Source organism: Talaromyces atroroseus, assembly GCF_001907595.1.
Source record: "Talaromyces atroroseus strain IBT 11181 chromosome Unknown scaffold_7, whole genome shotgun sequence".
NCBI lineage: Eukaryota > Fungi > Ascomycota > Eurotiomycetes > Eurotiales > Trichocomaceae > Talaromyces > Talaromyces atroroseus.
In genome coordinates this window covers 1078786-1097639 of record NW_017971439.1, presented here as the reverse complement: position 1 = coordinate 1097639, position 18854 = coordinate 1078786, and the positions used below count along the sequence as shown (strand labels likewise).

Here is an 18854-nt window from a genome sequence, read left to right as displayed (position 1 = left end):
AGGGTACGAGAACCGGATCCGATTATGCACAACAGTTATCTGTATGATAGTATTCATCGAGATATATATAGTGAACTATGTATCATAGTGAGCCGAGTCCGAAACATGCAGAACCGTCAACGTTCTATAATATTAAGCCAAATCCTTCGAATTACTACAAGAACCAGTCCAGTTATCCAATACCCAACCTCAAAGATGTCAATTTACTTCACCCTGAAGGACTACGATTTATAGTATCCTCGCAGACGCTACCGGGTATTCTCACAAGGAGGGGATGAGAGACGTTATATAATCAAAATTGAAAACGTCCATCAAGGCCGGTTGGAGTAGTTGGTTATCTCGTATCCTTAACATCCCACGTTAATCGGATAAGGTCGCCGGATCAAGCCCGGCACTGGTCAACCAAGCAACATATCAGTTTATTTTTTTGTCTTTCCTTTTATCTTCTTTTTGGTATGCAAAAACCAGTCCTTGCTAATTGTCAACCAGCGAACCAAGCATACTCAAAGAACAAGAGAAAAAAGATGATCTTTCTCCACCTCAGTTTTTTTATGCAAAAAATCAGTGTCCTTGCCGTCTTTTTTTGACTTGATCAAGTGTTATTATTATAGATAGAATGAAAAAAAAAATAAAAGCGAAAAATAATGACCAGTGCCGGGCTTGATCCGGCGACCTTATCCGATTAACGTGGGATGTTAAGGATACGAGATAACCAACTACTCCAACCGGCCTTGATGGACGTTTTCCTATTTAAATATATAACCTAGCTCTCCATTGTCACCCTCGAGGGATCTATGTAAATTTAAAATCCAGACGACAGGGTCCTCTACTTTTAGTTCGTTATATGTTTTCAATAATTTGAAGCGGAGACCGGAGGCACCTTTTGCAACTTTCACTTTCATCTACTTGCATATCATGTGTCCGAGTAAACAGACCTGCCCCTCAAAAAGCGACTACGTCTTCAGGAGTGGAATGCCCTTAAGGGAATAGGAAGTATTGATCACAGGGAGATATTTGAATATTGTAGCGAATCCTTCAGGCGAGGACTGGCTTGCAGGGTACTATTCAATAGTAATCTACACAGACGAGTTCTCATGCACGGGATAGTATTAGTCTTGTTTTGGCACATTTAGATGGATGATGATTCTTCTTCCCAACTCGAATAATTATCCTAGTAGAAGCAGCATCCAAGATATCATGATCATACTGTATGAGCCCTAGAGAAGATAAAGACAAGAGAAGAATGGCCATCCTCCATTATCGTGTGTCTACGCTGCTGGCTTTTAAGTAACTTCACAACTTGCTCTGCAGCCAGAGCGGATGCAGTAGTGCATTTAGCCCTAATTCGTGGCTCCGTCCCTGCGAGGGCAAGCACTAAGTGAAGGATCGGTATGTGACCGTAAGTGATTAACATATAGCAAAATTTATTTTTTTTCTTTGCCTTTGAAACTTAAATGATATTGCTACTGGAACCAGGAAATAGAAAGATGCGCCTCAATGAGAAACTATGTTTATGTTATCTTTTTATGCATATCCCAGCTTCAGCGTGAACAAGAAGAAAATCAATTTGCATAATCACAGATACACAGAGTACTTCAAGGCTCAAGCTGAAGGAACTTTCGGAACGCGACGTGTTTATAGGTAAATGCGGCCAAGGTAACCCATATTTTGAGTTGGCGGATGCAACGTCAATTTCGCTAATGGAGCTCGACAGTAGGATTTTGGCCCCAGCTGCTGACATGTTGTACGAAGTGCCACTGTCTGTAGTAGCGCTAGAGTTTAAATACCATTTAGCATTTGCCTGCTGACCACCCGATCTTCAAGGCCCAATGGAATGAGCTCGTGGTTGCGCGGATTTATGCCATCGAAAACCACATAAAATTAGTTTGATATGGTCTGCTTCACTACGAGATAAGGTACAAAGCTAGATCAGGCACGGCGTTTATACGAACTTTGCAAATGCGGGGAGGAGGCTTGCATATATCTTCCCCTAGGATCCAGAGTAGTAGAAAGATGACCAACTTCTAGGCCGAATAAGTCTAAGACTTATGTTATCTGATTATAGGGTCACTTAATTTGGTTACGAATTCCAGCCACATCCCCAGGGCTTTACTTCATCTAGTATAGTAAGAAGAGAATAATATCTTTTAGCATGAGTCTAACGAACGCCCTCTTCCATAGGTAGTATTTTCAAAGACTCCAAGAACTAAGCCTCCGAGGCGTAGGAAAACAGGCAAGTGAGGTATAAATAGATTCAAGTGCTGCTGGTGTTCATTGCATTTTCCCAATCAGTTCTCCACCGGTCCTGAAACTTTCTCTCGCCTACTTCCCAACACTCAGGAAACCATGGCCTCCATCAATAAGCTCATGCCATTGCTTCTCGCAGGGCCTGCCGTGGCATTGTCCCTTAGACGTTCGACCACCGGCACCTCGAGACCGACCGTTCTCACTAATGTTACCCTTCCCGGCATCGCAGCGACAGATTACACTACAGAGAACTGGGCTGGTGCCATTATTGAAAACTCTGATGTTACCACGGTCACCGGCACATTTGAAGTTCCCGCCATTGACATGCCATCTGGCGGTGACAGTTCCACTTCATACTGCGGCTGTGCCTGGGTTGGCATTGATGGCTTCGAAAACGACTGTGATGGCGGCCTTATGCAGGCTGGTATCGACTGGTGTATTCAAAATGGCGCTGTCAGTTATTCAGCCTGGTCTGAGTACTGGCCTGCTGAAGCTCAAGTGGGCTGGGACATCGCTATCTCTCAGGGTGATTTGATTACTGTTACCATTGATACTTCAAGCACAACCAGTGGTACCGCGACACTCGAAAACACTTCTACTGGGCAGAGCGTTAGCCGCACTTGGTCTGGCATGTCACCAGCTCTTTGCCGTGTTACTGCAGAATGGGTTGTTGAGGACTACAGTGTCAATAATGCTTTAGCTCCCTTCGCCGATTTCAACCAGGTTTACTGGGCCGACACCGATGCTACCGTTAACGGTGCCTCTTGGGGAGCGTCCCCTTCAAACATCCTTGACATGGTTCAGGGTAGCGATGTTCTTGCTACTGCATATCTCAGTGGTAACAATGTTATTATTAACTACGGCACTGGATATTAAGACCCTTGAGAGCCCGAGATTGATACTCTCTCTAGTTCTTCATGGATATATTCGTTATTCAAAATGTAAATAATAGAACAAAAATTATGATAGCAACTACTTTGATGATATATCATTGCTCATGGTAGCCCTAGCCCTAACATATCACATGATTCGTCAGCCTTTTCGTCTTGAAGCAAACAGGGGAGATATGGTGCCAAACGATATAGTTCGTCGAAATGCGAATAAGATTTGAATCAACTGGAAAAAACTACTTTGCCTGGACTATGATATAGATTCGTGTAACAAAAATGTCGAGTACACTGTATACAAATGCAACCGCAAGAGGGGGCACGCAGTGACGTGAGGCTGATGACTGTCCAGTGCTGTACTAATAATAATATGTTGTTGTGTCTTGTACGTTTATAAGGCGAATAATGGAGAAAAAGCGCAAATAGGTGCTTCGTATATAGATTAAACCATACCAGACAAAACAATAATACTGATGTGCTCTGTGTTTTTTCACTTTTGCAATGAAGCAGGGAAATCCATCTCATAGCTCTTTCTCTCTACTTTTGGTTTCATTTTCTCATTCGCCACCTGGGTGACGATCTTAATCATAACCTAGTTGGTTTATTTAAGGGTTAGTATAGCACTATTTGATCCCAAACTTGTCAAGAGGAAACCTACTGCCGAGTCTATACTTTCGTATGATATACCGAGAGGCGTATCTTTACTTAAAGGAACAGCCAGTATAGCTTCAAAGAAATCATTCTTCACTCGTTCCGGCCTGTAGGTATTGCTCAATTTTTGCATAAATAATTGATATTGGTCTTGCGCTCTTGCAAAATTGGCAATACCTGGTGAGTCCAGTGCGCTCACGTGTTTGTGCTGGTCATGTAAAATGAATTGAGGTACTGCCAATGTGAGAATCTAGACAAGCTGTTCTGAATGATAGTGACATACTGCACAGTATATCTCCTTCAGTTTGTTGAAGACTTCTCTTCCACTCTCTCTGAAGTAGCCAGCGTATTTCAGAATTTAGTTATCATGTTCAGCATTAACACAAAAAATAACGACTCACCTGGGGTTCGTTCTTCTCAGGCCATAGCACGGTTTGTGAAATCCGTTGAACCATTGAATCTACATCCTCCTCGGTATCACCATCTTCAATTCCGACGAAAGCGAGAAGACCTTGATTTGACGAAGCTACAAGGTCACCATCCAGCGTGATGTGTGCCGAATTGATTCTTTGAAGAGCAGCTAGCAGCACTACTATTTAGCACCGGGTTTTGAACGGCTTCACCGATAACTCACCTTTCATGGTTCCATAATACTCATATGACAGCTTGCATGTCAGTGGGATAAAACACAAAATAGAGCTCGCAATCACCGGCTGGACGAGCTTGCGTATGTACCTAGCTACGTAGACCGAGGAACGTTGACTAGTAAAGCAATCAGTTTGTGTATAAGATATTGCCGCCGCTCACTTGCCATTTTAGGGATGTATGTTGGTCAGCCGTGAACGGAATCCCTAGCTACATCAGCCATGTTTTCGGTCTGCACTGTACTTCCGAAAACAATTAAAATAGTATTATTTTATCTCCTCTTATTCTCTCGGGCTTTCATGCATTCTTTTATCTTGGTGGCCAAGGAACATTCTATGTTAACGATAACTGTCAAGGAAGTATATGGCAGAGATGGAGAAAAAGCTCCATATCGGCGAAGAGACGTGTCTTTCAGCACCACAGATCTCGGACAAGCGTGACTATTCCAACACTAGATTCCGTGAAAAGGAAACTAAGCCTTGTGTATATGACATGAGACAACTTCTAAGCGAGGCAAATATAATCCCGGAAAATGCCACGAGAAATGATCCGCCAACGAACTCGGAAGAAGTGCCTAATTTATCGAAGCATCAACGAAGTGATGATCAAGATGACATTGTTCGAGTGTGTTTTAATTTCAACTCTGATCGTGAAATGGACATCAACATGATAATAAAAGGAGAATTTATAATGTCTTTTCTGTGAGCATTTACCTTTGGCTCCAGTCCCCAGAACCAGAACTAACAAGAAATAGATTGTGATGTTTAGTATACTTGAGAAGACCAAAATAATGTATTTCCACATATAAAATGCGACATATTGCCGAGTATTTTGCTGAAGTTGACAGGTCTAGATACAGTTGAACTGCCTTTAGTCCTACTGTAGTGTGCATATTTATTAGAGCGAGCAAGTACAGTCTCATTTCCTATTCAAATAGCAGTGTATTCATATTAGGTACTCCGTATACTTAAGACAAAACAGTAACATGTCGCCTCTATCGGGGACCTTAGAATAAGCCGATGATAACAGATCCCTGCACAACTGCGTGTAGCTCTAAAGCGACGTCGGCTCTCAGATCTAAGTTGATACGGACGTTGAGAGTGGAGGACTTCTCGGGGACTTTATACAATCCTGCATTGCGGTGTGTAACTCCACGATCTCCCCAAGGCCCTTTCGGCAGTGGTTCTTCAGTAAATTGAGCTTTGACCTTTCCCTTTTCACCTTCACCCTGATCGACATTGGGCTTTTCTTGGTGCTCCTGAGCGGCGTTATACTGGTCCTCGGTCTTATTTTCGTCCGGTGCACTGAGCAGTTGAAGTCAGCCCAACGTATTATGTATTTAAAACAAAGATTTATCGATTCAATTTTAGTCGAAGAAGGAAAAGATGGATATTTTGATAGGTATGGCTACGTACTCTTCACCACGCTGTCCCATTTTGTGGTGGAATTCCTGCGAAGGATTGAAGTATAGGGAAAGAAATTGTAAACCGGAAGACGTGAAAACCCACAAGTGCTCGTTCAGTGAGTTGCGAGTGTCGGATTATTTTACCGTCGAGTTTGCTGTTCCCTACTCAAGGTGTTACACATTATTGCAGAATTCATTAAATATCTTCACACCATGATAAGATCGATGATGAAATTTTGTAGTATGGTACATGTAATGTCAAGCCATCGAAAGTGGATATGGTCAGCAAAAGGTTATAGGTTATCACTTCTTTTCTATACCGCTGAATTCGGAACGAAAAGGACCTGTTTACATCAGAACTGAGTAAAAACTTCCGAAAACACCATTTCCTCATGGATCTTGGACGAAGAGAGCATTAGGCCGGATGCGGAGGATCTTGGAAGATCTCAATATCGTATAATACTAAGGTGAAACATACGTACGTGTTCTGAATTTTGGTGCTAGCATATGCGTAGTGCTCGAACTGCCATGTAATAGATATAATTTTATGAGACCTGTATATCCCAGTAAATTTACCACCTGTTACGTATAATGCTTGGTTTCTAGACGTAATGGAATAATGAGAAAGTCAGTGTTTATAAGACTTCGGGGGTTTGTCACGTATTATGATACTTTATTAAATTGATGGCCAAGGAAGTCTATAACTCAGATTAGGAATGACTAACAACGATTTTTATTAACTAGGCAATGCTGCTCGTGTAGACTTTCTACTGAAGGAGCATGTGCCAGCTTGCCCACCCTACATGCAAACATGATGACTACTGTCTAAATCATTTGATCCAAATTGTAAAACATTAATAGTGTTTCTCAATAAAACAAATTATCTCTACAATACAGGTACCGTGTAGTGGTCTAATCTATCTCTAGGAAGTCGAATGAGTAGGCCTCCGGGGATAGCGAACCATTTCTAATTCGATTTCGATACTTTCCGCACCAGCCGGTAAGTCAACGGAGTGGTTCTCTCCTGAATCAAAATAGAGCCTCCAAAGTCCCGACGCAGCCGTAGGGTCAGATTCTGCTTCGTGATCCCCATCTTCGTGGTGCCTCACTGCCATCCACCTTCGGCTTCCATTCAGCGTGAGAGATCCATCATCGTGCAAGCCAAATGGCCCACTTATGTGACCTTCCCTATCATTTACTCCTCCCCACCTCATTTCATGCGTGTTCGAGTCGAGGAAAGTCCAGCGCAGCTGTGGTGGTGTCTCAGGACTGACGGTTACGAGGCCGGCCAGGTTGCCTTGCTCTAAATCAGGATGAGAGTAGAAGTATCCAGCAAATGGAACTATGCGAGGTAACTGGTGCTGGCTTATATATATCTGGAGTAGTTAGTAATACATCGATCCCTTCAGAAGTTGTGTTGTATCATACTCTGCCATCAAGGTCCAAATAAACCCTGGCATTGTGGACCTGTGCTTTCTGATGTTGAGGAACGGAGGGTAGATGACATTTCGTGATTAAGTGGTATCTTTCCTCCTGGTCGTCCCTATTTTGTTCCTTTCCTTTATCTTTTCTATTACTCGCTTCGCCCACAGCGTAAACGGTAGGAACCATAGCTGCCATCATTGCGACCCCGATCACCATTTTGGTTGAGCTGTAGGAATTTACTCAGAAATTTTAGAGGTGCACGATTTGCGAGAGGGATAATGAATATTCAGGTTATATACAAAATTGATGTTGCAGATTCGCAATTTCCGCTTTCAGGATCGTAACCCTTTCCGATTCAATCCACACCAGTCACATAAATTTCCATGTTCTGGTTTCGTATCATTAAGTACAATACTAGAAAGAATTCAAGACTTTGCAAACTCTGTCATATATATTCATTTACCGATCAGACGTAAGGTGCTGTCTAACTGGGCATTTCCGGAAGTGGAATCCAGCCAGCTCCCTAAGTTAGGGCTATGTCACCCTACCTGGAACGTATTGTTGCCTCAACATAACTCCCATATCTCTCCGGAAAGTGAGGATTTCTCATCACCGGGGGTGTACCAGATATACTTCTGTTTATCAGAGGCGTATTCTGATAAAAATCCACCGTTAAGAAGTCGACCGAAACGGAAGACGAACGGTTCGTCCCCTTCGTTGGTAGTTAACCGGCCGTCCTTAGCTTTTTTGATGAGGTAATCGACATTGTCGTGCACTAGAAACATCCTAACATCGTCGTCCTCTACCATCAGCGTTCCAGGCTGGTGTTGCTTTGAAACCTCGATCTTAAACCGTGATCGTTGGTCGTTGGAAGGTTGTACGGGTTTCTTACCCGGGTTGTTGTTAGTAACATCAGGCTTGAGCCAGTATCGATCCGGCACGCGCTGATTCCGAATACAGAAGACGTTCCCCGAAATATGATCTGCCAGATCCTCCAATCTGGGGAGTATCGCAGGCCCTATAGTAAGCGTATTGGCATTGGCCAGGGAACGCATGAAAACTCTTCCCTGCAATTTTTCCAAATGTTGCCTCCTCCCCTTTGCGTATCCGAGATTGACTGCTTCGCAAGCATATTCAATTTCGTAAGTGTTGTTTTTGCCAGCCCATGTCCAAATTTGCGGAGACAAGCGCCTGAGTTCTTTGAAATGTGCCTTTTCGGATAACTCCAGCTGGTCTTGAATATACCGAAAGAAGAGGTCGGAGGTTGCTCGATCAGGACATACGATCAAAGCCTGTCTAAAATAACCATCTCTCCTTTCGGGGGGATCCTGGTTGTACACAAGATTGTAGAAAGACATCGCAATAGTAGAATGAATTTATAGTTATTTCATGGGAAAATGAGTTACAGTCCTAGAGCCTAATTACAGAATAGATGGAAATATGTATACATAGTGAATCGCATAGAAACTCCATCTATTACAACAATCTTGCTGCAACGTATAAAAGACCGGATAGACTGCCGGAACCGAAAATGTAACAGTTACATAGTATATTTGGAGGAGAAGGGAATTCGTTTTCAGAATTCATTCAGCTGTCAACATATCTTTGCATTGTTAACATAGACAATCCTGTTAGGGAAAAGTAGTTGGTTAAGTCGTTGGTATCATCATGACTTAATCCAAGTATCTGCACCTCTATAGATAGCTTCAGTCTCTAAACAACACGACGGAGGCATATGCAGATAAATTTTTATATGGTAAAAGATAAAAACTAAGCTAAATGGAGATGTATGGGATTCCTTTGAAGAGGGCTTATTTCCTCAGCGTTGGCTGATATTCGGGTCTAATATCTCGTAACGCATACGTGTTGACAATTCTAATACTGTCACGTCCTCACCAGTTACCAGACAAAAGTAGATAGTATTAGACAGTAAGTAGCATGTGAAGTTCTCCACTGCAATAACATTGCTGTTCTTTAGATGAAAAGTTGGCTTCTTACCAGACAATTACTATTACGGTTCACATCATGAACCAAAATCTCGAAGCAACAGGTGCATGTCAATACTTAAGATCCACATTGACAACATGAATTCGGAAATGCACATTTAATTCCAACAGACTATCCCACGCGGAGACTTGTTCTGTCTAGCAGCTGTGGTCCACTACGTCCAAAAGACGTGACGAAACTCCCTCAAAAAGTTCGAGTGTTTTCAAGTTGAAACTAGCCAATGCTTTCACGGATTGTATATGGTGATTCTATACAAACCATACCAGACAGAATCTGATAGAGACTATCCAGCCTAGTCTCGGCCTCGTCCAGCTAATCTCAGAATTGTCTTCATTCAGCTCATCTTGAAATACTTAATCATGGTATATACTATTCTTGCTCTAAGTTGGTCCAACCTGTGGCAAGATACACAAACAGGAACCCCTTATTATCGTAACCTCATCTACACGCCGAACCGCGAAACTGCAGACCTCCTTTTCCGCATCCTCAAGCAGTACGGGCCACAATTCGCCAAATCCAAAATGTATATCTTCAAAAGGGCCTCGCCTCAAGTGTGGATCTGGAACCGCTATGATGGCAATTACATCCCTCTCATGGATGCACTCAAAGAGGCAATCAACGAGATAAGCAACGGCTTAGCTCCAATCAAAGACGAATACAAGGATCGTCTTCGGGGCCGCATCAGTATCGACTATCGGGGTAGCTATAACCAGAATGATACCAATGTTCCTCCAATTCCTCACTTGGATATGCCGGATCACATTACAGGTGGAGTCTTCTCTATTCGTGACAAGAGCCAACCCCAACGCTACTGGGCCAAGCGCACAGCGTTTCCAGGAGAGGAATCCATTGAGCTATCTACCTGCCGTAAATCAAGGTTCCGAATCGCAATTAAAGGAAATTCTGATAGTGAGACGGTGATGATCTTCGACGATGAAGTTTTCCTCGAGCTGATAGAATGGTCGAAGGATGGGCTTAAGTCTCTCCCTATCAACATCGATAGCTCGAATGGTCTCTTGAAGGTACTTGAGGCCGGAGCAGAGCATAAAACATTTCCTTTCGGAAAACTCCTGGGAGGCGGGTTTATCAGGGCTACACATTATCAGGATGATCACACCGAGTACCCAACATGGATCGGCGATAAATTTGATGGAGGCGATAGCTGGGAGTTGTGTTACTGATGGATATAATGCATTGAATGCGTCAAATCCTGTGCACGGTGTTCACACATGTAGAAATGTGTGTCTATACTTTTCTATTATATGCCTAGCCTTTGATTTATATATCTGTGTATTTTTAATAAATTCAAATTTTGATTCATATTTGTAACAGCAGAAGCTGCTAGTTACGTAGTTGCACCGAAGAGCCGCTTGTTGCAACCCGGACATGTAAATCCTAATAATGCTAATTACTCTTGCTACCCTTTTTACACAGGACTCAGGCAATTTAAATAGAGATAATATTAGATTGTAAGATTGTTCTGATAACTAAGGTATAACCCCATCAATGTCTAGGTAACTGAGGACCAACCAAGGACAGACATGGCAATCAACCCTTATATATAAGCATCATACACGAACGGATGTCTTGTATGATCAGCCATGTTTCACAACCTGTGTATTGACATATCTCCAGTACCTCTCGGCACAGTTTGCCCTAAACGTCTTCCCTTTCCACTCCATGAGCAAAAAGCTGAGTCCAAAGCCACAAGATAACACGGCAATAGCCACAAAAGTTTTCAGTAAACCCTGTGCATCAATCCAGGGGGTAATTGCATAGTTAAACGCAAAGCTGAGTGTGTTTCGACACAGAATAACAGAGACAATAGTCTCGCCTGATAATTCTTTAAAACAGTCGACTGCATATGCAAGAGCATAACTGCCCCCTGTAACATTGCAATAGCCGCATAGGATACTGCCAAACAACAGAACTCCCCAGCTCAACTGGTAGTATGCGCCTAAACCCCAAATCAGAAGACCTGCTGGCATCAGAATACAATAAATGATAAGTCCCCAGAGACGCTGCTCGGGTTCGCGGAGACCCTTGGAGCGCCGTGCCAGCTTCAAAGTCAACCAGTCAGCAACCGGACCAGATATAACACCGGCAAAGAGTGTGCCAATTAGAGGTGCGACATATGACAGGCCGACAGTGGCCGCAGAGAAGTTGTATGGGGCTGCAGAGAGAATGGATGATGTGGTTGCATTGTAGACGTTGTACCTGTTATGGGTTTAGCATGAAAACATTGGCCTGCCAGTACATTTTTTGCTTTTTTATTTCTTTTTAAAAACTTACCATGCAAGTGCAAATCCATATGTGAAGCCAGCCCACATGATGTTTGGGAACTGGAAGAAAATAAGAATTGGCCGGTACGCCATGCGGAAGGCCTGGGCTAGTGACACTTGGTTGTACGACCACAGCTTCATCTTTTGCAAAAACGTTCGCTTCCCCGTACCAGCTAGATATTGCGGATCAACTGGCCGTGGTGATGATATGTCGTCGATGACTTCGGCTTCGACATTGTCTCGCGTGTACATTGACTCTTCATAGAAAAAGAAGGCCAGGACGAAATTCAAGGCCAAAATGAGTGCGGACCAGTGCTGCACCCAATGCCAGCCATAGGTATCATTCATGAAGCCAGCAATCAGCGGGGCGATAAAATTACTTGCGCATAAAACCAGCATATACCATCCAATATATGTGCCACGTTCGTGCGCAAAAAACACGTCAGGAATACAGATCTCTGGCAGCACCTCTACTGGAGCACACGCCAGTCCATACAAGCACCGCGCTGCAGCCCAGGGCGAATAGCTGCCAATCCATGCTGTCCATTCCGAGATGGCAACACAACCTAGCAGGCTCAATAGAATCACTGGCCGACGGCCAAATGTAAAAGCCAGGGGCTGCCAGATCAGATTGGTCCACCCGGCCATTAGGAAGAGAAAGCCCGTGCCAGTATTTAACTGGCTGATGGTGATGCCAGTGTCCTCGGAGATTGGGGTCAGGACCGAGTAGACGGAGGTGCCGCCAATACCTGTAGAAAACACATAGAATAGCACCAAGCCCACGTTTAGCCATTTGCGTCTCCGCGACCAGTTGAGCGGGTCATCTGGATCAGCCGAGGGCTTGGGCATGAGAATGATGCCCTCCGACTGCGTTTCTACTAAGCGGACGGTGCCTGGTGGTAGGATCTCCTCAGTCGGAGGAAGCGCTTTTCCGGACATGGCGCTGAGAGAGAGATGGAGAGAGAGAGAGGAGTGATGAGTGGTTGGTGGATTGCCTCGACATGGGCACACTTCATGTAAATATCAGCGGCCGCAACATTACAGGGGCGAACGAGCGGGGCTTTATAAGTCATTGTATCCTTGTTCTTGTTTGCATCGTGTAGACTCGTGGAAACTAGCTGGGCACTGTTTGTTATCAGTGAATAGAGAGTACTTATCAGTGTGATCGTTGCTACTCGGCGCAGATATCGGCTCGTCTCGGCATCTAGGTATCATGATAACAGTTGTTACTACTTACCGTCAGACTATGTCCCAATACGGAAGGCTATCTATTGATTCCATGAGTGATAAGATAGATAAACCATGATGTTTGAACGATATAGAGAGAGAGAACGGCATTGCGAAAGCAAAGGGTCTGTCTCTGTTTGCTTTGAATCATTCTCAGATGCATGCACAGAGCAGCGTCCAACGTCTGAATAGGCCCTTTCTCGTTCAAGTCCGGTCAGTCAGTCACAAGCGTCGTCTTTTGAAAAAAGAAAAGAGCATCGTGAAGCGATAACACGAAGAGAGTTGGAAATTCGCACGGAGATTTGCAGTTTTTTGCGAGCAAATCAAAGACGCCGAACACGCGCTTATCTATCGCCGGATTGCTGATGCTGTAGACCGAAATTGAATTGCAATTGTTTGTTGAGCATCGAGGTCCAGATTATACTTGATATGTGGATTGGAGAAAGTGTAAATTCCAAAATTGATGGTGTACATTGTACACTAACTCCGTGCCGTGCCGTTCCTCGCAGCAAAGAGATCGATTGCCGCATGGGGAAGGCTACCTACTCTTGTTCTTGTACTTCATGTCAGGTTTAGCTTGCGCAAGTAGTCAACTATCACTCGGCGTTTACTCATTATTGCCATTTACTTACATGTATCCTTATCATAACATGTGGGCATGGTTATTATTCCGGTTATCAAGCCTACAGAGGAGTGTCGTGAGGTTGTGTTGACTGTACTAATGTATTTACTAATTAGTAGTCTCATCACTAGTTATCTATGGATCTGCTCTAATTTACGGCCGCCTGATTATTGCTCAGTCCTGCACTATCATATAGGCCCGGTAATTTCTTTTTTTCCTTCTCTTCTTTTCTTTTCTTTTTTTCTCTCTCTGTCCTTTTCTGCCGAGACCCAACGAGGATAGTTCAATACATTACTATATAAGATTTATTTGTGTATATATTCATAGACCATGTCCGCCTCATACCTCGACCGCGCCCGCCTCAAACGCTCCATTCAGGTCTCTCTGATCCCCCCAGAATGGCGTCTGGAGTCGATCCCTTCAGTTGATGCCGTTCCGGATGCAGAGGCTTATATCCGAAGCAGCAGCAACAAGTTACTGACGCCGCAAGAACTTGCCATCACCGAGATCTCTGATGTCAATATACTACTCGGTAAACTAGCGAGACGCGAGCTATCGTCTCTCGAAGTCACCAAGGCCTTTGCAAAAAGAGCCGCATTACTTCACCAGTTGACCACATGTTGTACAGAGATCTTCTTTGAAGATGCTTTTGCTCGTGCGAAGCTACTGGATGACCATCTGCAGCGCACTGGCAGGACAGTGGGACCGTTGCATGGCTTGCCAGTTTCCATCAAGGACTTGTTCGGTGTAGAAGGTGTAGACACCTGCATTGGTGAGTTTACTGAGGCCTTCAAGGCCAGAAAAGCCATTCTCAGACTGAAATTTGTCTTTTCATATATAGACCTTTAGATACAGCAACTGACAGTTAGATATATGCAGGTTGGGTAGGGCTCACAAATAAACCTGCACTGCATGATGGAAATGCAGCCATGACATTGCGCCGATTGGGCGCTGTTTTATATGTCAAAACTAACGTTCCACAATCAATGATGGTGCGTGCATGAATAAACATGTTCTCTGCCGGCATGAGATATCGAGTCTCTTACTTATACCTTGGTGTGTAATCAGATGTCCGACTCGTACAACCACGTGTTTGGCCAGTGTGTCTCATCACTAAATCGCAACTTCATTTCCGGCGGCAGTTCAGGTGGAGAGAGCTCGCTTGTCAGTGGTAAAGGCAGTATACTCGGCATTGGAACTGATATTGGCGGCTCCATCCGCATCCCAGCTAATCTATGTGGATTATATGGACTATCGCCGAGCACAGGCAGACAGCCGTACGAGCGCAATGGGTTAGAACACCCGCACAGCATACACACACGTAGGCTCAGAGATCCAGCTAATGCGACATGTCTAGGCCCCGACAAGATATTATACGCTCCGTTGCCGGTCCCATGTCGAGAAATTTGGCGACCGTGGAAAAATACATGGAGGCGTTGCCTGCAGCGAAACCGTGGGAGATTGATCCCCATGTCACCCCAATTCCATGGAGAACAGAGCTTTGCACGACAACCAAACGCCTGAAAATTGGTTATATCATTGATGACGGGGTTGTCAAGGTGCAGCCCCCGGTTGCTCGAGCTGTAAGAGAAGTTGTTGATGCGCTGAAAGCTGCTGGTCACGAGGGTAGGGTTCTGGCCCGTTGGGATTGTTCGCTAGGGATGCTAATATCTTGTATGATAGTGGTTGAGTGGGACGCTTCCACACATTCGCATGCCTATGATATCTGGGAAAAAGCGATTCTAGCCGACGGCGGCCAAGGATGCCAAAGACTCTGCGACCTTAGCGGAGAGCCCCTGATCGAGGGTATGCTCGTGGGCAAACCAGAAAACCTACTGACTACGGCACAAACGCATCAGGTGTGTCTTCTTCCCCCTTCTCTTTAGTCCGTAGTATTGCACCGCTATCTGAGAGAATTCTGACAGTGTATAGCTCAACTCGGATAAATATGCATACGAAATTGATTATCTCCGCCGCTGGACAGCTTCTAAACTGGATGCCATTATCATGCCTATCACGCCCTGGGTGAGCTATCAGCCGGGGACGTGGGTGAAGAGTCACCAATATGTGGGATACACGTCAATATGGAATCTGGTAGACTATCCGTCTCTTGCCATTCCGGTAACAAAAGCAGACAAGCAAAAAGATGGTCGAGGCAGTCAAGATTGGCGAGATCATCGACCACGGAATAAGAGTGACGAATTCAACCATAAGCAATGTATAACCCTCCCCCAACATTTTCTTCCTATGTATGACTAACTTTTGTTGCAGTTGATATTGATCTCGTGCACGGAATGCCTGTTGGTGTACAGATTGTGACTCCGAAATTACAGGAAGAGAAATGTATTGCTGTGGCAAAGGTGGTGGAGCAAAGCCTTCGTCTTGCAAATGCCGCGTCCTCGAGACTGTAATAATCCTCCTCTTGTAGAAAAGTACAATCGTAGTCCAAATATTCAAAATGTGATCTAAAAAGTATGACTTGCGGTAGTATTTAGTCTTACCTTGAGCCTGCTACTCTGTAGTACTTAGACTATAATTGGGCTTGTTTATTCCAATATCTTACTTATTATCCAGTTATGAATTGTAATAAAAGCGAGATGCTAAAAGAAAATAAAAACTAGTAGAAAAAACATATATTAATGATTTTCTTCTAGTGGTCTGTTCAGAATATATTCTACTACTCATTCTTACTACCTCCGCGTTCTTATCTAGCAAAATCCAGTCGTTAATATAGATTCTTTCTTTGTGCTTAGTACCAAATTCCTTCTAGGGAACAGTGTAAGTAACTAATGCTAGTATATAAATATACCATCATTATCATGTCACAGCCAGAACCAGCGAAATATTTCGGGACACGGGCCACTGCACTTGAAAGATCTCTATTCTCCTATATTTTACCGCCTCACACTTTAAGTAAAGTGATCGAAACCCCTGTCTGGAGAGGCATCTAAGAGAAATCCCTGAAGGAGTGTATACATATTGCTAGAAAATCTGATCCTGTAAAAGTTCTTTTGTCTGGACTATGCCCCTGGTCTCGTATATATCGTAGACTAACAATTTGCTAGGTTAGTAATCCGAACTCCGAGCTACAAGCTTGGTTAGAAATGAGAGGAATTAAAGAAGATGGTCAGATCAAGGAGTGGGAGAGACTGGGATGGACTTTGGCATGAGGGCTATTCTTACTCTTGTGCACTCTACCTAGGGGTTCCGCAAGTATTCCCACTGGGTACGAAACGCGCAACTCTCAATATCGTAGTACGAGGAAAACCGCGATTTTTCCTGCACACCAAAAAGGGATGGATAAATTATACAAAGTTTATTGGAAAGAAGTATAGAATTATCCCTCAGGCCCTCGAGCCGAAGCCGGAGTTCACACAGAAGCAGGCGGAGAGCAAGACATGGATGGCCATGAGAAGATGAGCTGATTGAGAGCAGAAGACGATGTCAATGTTTTAGAAAACAAGCACAAGTCGAGGGGAGCAACGAAAGTTAGCAACGCGCTGTGAATATCTACTTGATAGTCACCATTATCCAGGCACTGAGGGGGGAACGCTTACGCTGTTGGCCACCCATGTATATTCTTACTTTTACTTTTAGAAAGATTATGTCGACACTAGGCACATTTTTGGTTGAAATGCAAACTTTCTCCGACTCTAGATACAGATCCAGGAACTCAGTTGTCATTCAAGGTGAGGAGAATGCTGAATAATGGCTAGAAAGCACCTATGGAATCCATTACAATTATAGATTAGTTGCGAGATTTCGTGGTGGTGACTTTACAGACAGAAATCTCGATGCTGAACAGCAACGTCGAACACAGAAGATACAGGAAGGCAAAAAATAGACTACCGGAAGATCAAACAGGAAGAGACAGTAAACCCCAACCACAACAAACAGGACACCGAAAGATAATGGGGAGGGAAAAAGAAAGCAAGATTTTCTCTGTTTATATCTACGACTTCCGTTCCATTGAGGAGAAAATGGATCAAGATCGGATTAAAGATGACAAGCACTTAGTCATTTACTCGGTAAGCTGGGGCAACGAGTCGAGCTTCAAGGTTAGATTTTGTGACTATCTGGTGTTGGTGCTGTGGACAATTAGCAGTCGCCGCTATTCATTTCGTCTAGAGCTACCTCTCCCTCAACTTACGAAGTGTCATTTCCAAGTCCTTTGTCCCAATATAGTACGGGAGCGAACGTGAGATTTATATCTATACCAGCAAAATACTTAAACACATGTCTCTCATCTGTACATAGAAGAGAGACAGGTACGACAGTCCTAATCCTTCCAAACACGAATCGCATACAGTTCCAACTCCTCCCTTGAGATAACTATGTCATATTCTTTCGTATTGGCGTCAGCACCGCGTAGAAACATGTCCTCAAAGGGTATTATGAACGGCACATTGGAGACCTGTATAGGACTGTTTTTGTTTCCCTGGGATATTGTCGTACGATGGGTCAATTTAATGACTCTTTTGTCCGGGTCGCTTCGCAATGGGCTTAGGACGGAATGCCAGTACTCAAGTATAATTGACCGTGATCCTTGCTGTACTGCTGCCGTTATAACGCCCTTAACGTCCCCTTTTGATGCGCCAATCCACCAACGGGCATCATGTTCCAGCTTTGCTCTTGTTTCCGACCACCCGGCTTCGATGACAAGCGATGGCCATTTGTCAGATCTTCCAGAAGGAAGGTATACTGGTTGGTAGGACGTGTCGGGTCTTTTTTCGCGATCTTCGGACGTGCGACTTGCTTGCCCAGTGTATTGAAGTCCGTCATCGATTCCGTTCGCAAACTCGTTTATGTGCCATTGTATTATCTTGTCCAGCTGCCTATGGGCACGCTCATGCTGTGGAGTGATCATATCAACCAGTACCAGACCCAAAGATGGTATATACGTGTCGCAGTGATTGCCTCCTTCTTCGAAGTCTCGGGAAAATGTCTCGTTATCAACACCTGTGAAGATTATGTATGGCGACTCTTCACTCGTCTTGTCTTTTTCCAGCATGTCCCAGTGTTTTTGGTAGACATTTCTAAAGCAGTTTGGCAGGTACGCATATTCTTTTGTCGAGGAAGGCACACCAAGTAGCAGGTGGTGCTTTCCAGATTCCGACATGTTTCGTACAACAAAAATGACTCTAGACCAAATAAAGAATGTCCGAGTTCTGAATCCTGTAAACACTCAGTCCATTTTATTTTATGGATGTTGGTGTAGTAATCATGACACACGAGAGGAGTAAACTTTGCACACAATGACAGCGGAAGTATACCGATGCTCCAGCATCAGCGGGTTAGCCCTAATCTACCAAATCAGAATGGTTGGTTAGGAAAGAAGAGACCATTTATATATACGTAGCTATGATCTATAACATAATTGGTCAGGTATATTACGTTGTAGGCATGCATTCAACTACCATCTCAGACGCGTTCAAAATCGGACAAAAACTTGATTG

At 44.0% G+C, this 18854-nt stretch overlaps 8 protein-coding genes across 8 annotated transcripts; 3 read left to right on the top strand and 5 right to left on the bottom strand.

Annotated features, from left to right (window-relative positions):
• Positions 1-2346: 2346 nt before the first annotated feature.
• On the top strand, positions 2347-3123 carry UA08_05814 (hypothetical protein; the record flags this gene model as incomplete). The annotated part of the gene is made up of 1 exon (XM_020268125.1): positions 2347-3123. The coding sequence occupies one exon, from the start codon at positions 2347-2349 to the stop codon at positions 3121-3123; it is 777 nt and encodes a 258-aa protein (XP_020119284.1).
• A 2313-nt stretch (positions 3124-5436) lies between these two features.
• Positions 5437-5865, bottom strand: UA08_05813 (hypothetical protein; the record flags this gene model as incomplete). Its single annotated transcript, XM_020268124.1, has 2 exons — positions 5437-5734; positions 5846-5865. 2 exons carry the CDS (start codon positions 5863-5865, stop codon positions 5437-5439), a joined length of 318 nt encoding a protein of 105 aa, XP_020119283.1.
• An 893-nt stretch (positions 5866-6758) lies between these two features.
• On the bottom strand, positions 6759-7476 carry UA08_05812 (hypothetical protein; the record flags this gene model as incomplete). The annotated part of the gene is made up of 2 exons (XM_020268123.1): positions 6759-7211; positions 7264-7476. 2 exons carry the CDS (start codon positions 7474-7476, stop codon positions 6759-6761), a joined length of 666 nt encoding a protein of 221 aa, XP_020119286.1.
• A 350-nt stretch (positions 7477-7826) lies between these two features.
• Positions 7827-8618, bottom strand: UA08_05811 (hypothetical protein; the record flags this gene model as incomplete). The annotated part of the gene is made up of 1 exon (XM_020268122.1): positions 7827-8618. The coding sequence occupies one exon, from the start codon at positions 8616-8618 to the stop codon at positions 7827-7829; it is 792 nt and encodes a 263-aa protein (XP_020119285.1).
• Positions 8619-9626: 1008 nt separating this feature from the next.
• Positions 9627-10448, top strand: UA08_05810 (hypothetical protein; the record flags this gene model as incomplete). The annotated part of the gene is made up of 1 exon (XM_020268121.1): positions 9627-10448. One exon carries the CDS (start codon positions 9627-9629, stop codon positions 10446-10448), a length of 822 nt encoding a protein of 273 aa, XP_020119288.1.
• Positions 10449-10862: 414 nt separating this feature from the next.
• Positions 10863-12488, bottom strand: UA08_05809 (hypothetical protein; the record flags this gene model as incomplete). Its single annotated transcript, XM_020268120.1, has 2 exons — positions 10863-11484; positions 11560-12488. 2 exons carry the CDS (start codon positions 12486-12488, stop codon positions 10863-10865), a joined length of 1551 nt encoding a protein of 516 aa, XP_020119287.1.
• Positions 12489-13728: 1240 nt separating this feature from the next.
• On the top strand, positions 13729-15809 carry UA08_05808 (hypothetical protein; the record flags this gene model as incomplete). Its single annotated transcript, XM_020268119.1, has 7 exons — positions 13729-14170; positions 14326-14390; positions 14467-14690; positions 14756-15024; positions 15082-15257; positions 15331-15616; positions 15670-15809. The coding sequence occupies 7 exons, from the start codon at positions 13729-13731 to the stop codon at positions 15807-15809; spliced, it is 1602 nt and encodes a 533-aa protein (XP_020119290.1).
• A 1868-nt stretch (positions 15810-17677) lies between these two features.
• UA08_05807 (hypothetical protein) lies at positions 17678-18517 on the bottom strand (the record flags this gene model as incomplete). Its single annotated transcript, XM_020268118.1, has 1 exon — positions 17678-18517. The coding sequence occupies one exon, from the start codon at positions 18515-18517 to the stop codon at positions 17678-17680; it is 840 nt and encodes a 279-aa protein (XP_020119289.1).
• Between the last annotated feature and the right edge of the window lie 337 nt (positions 18518-18854).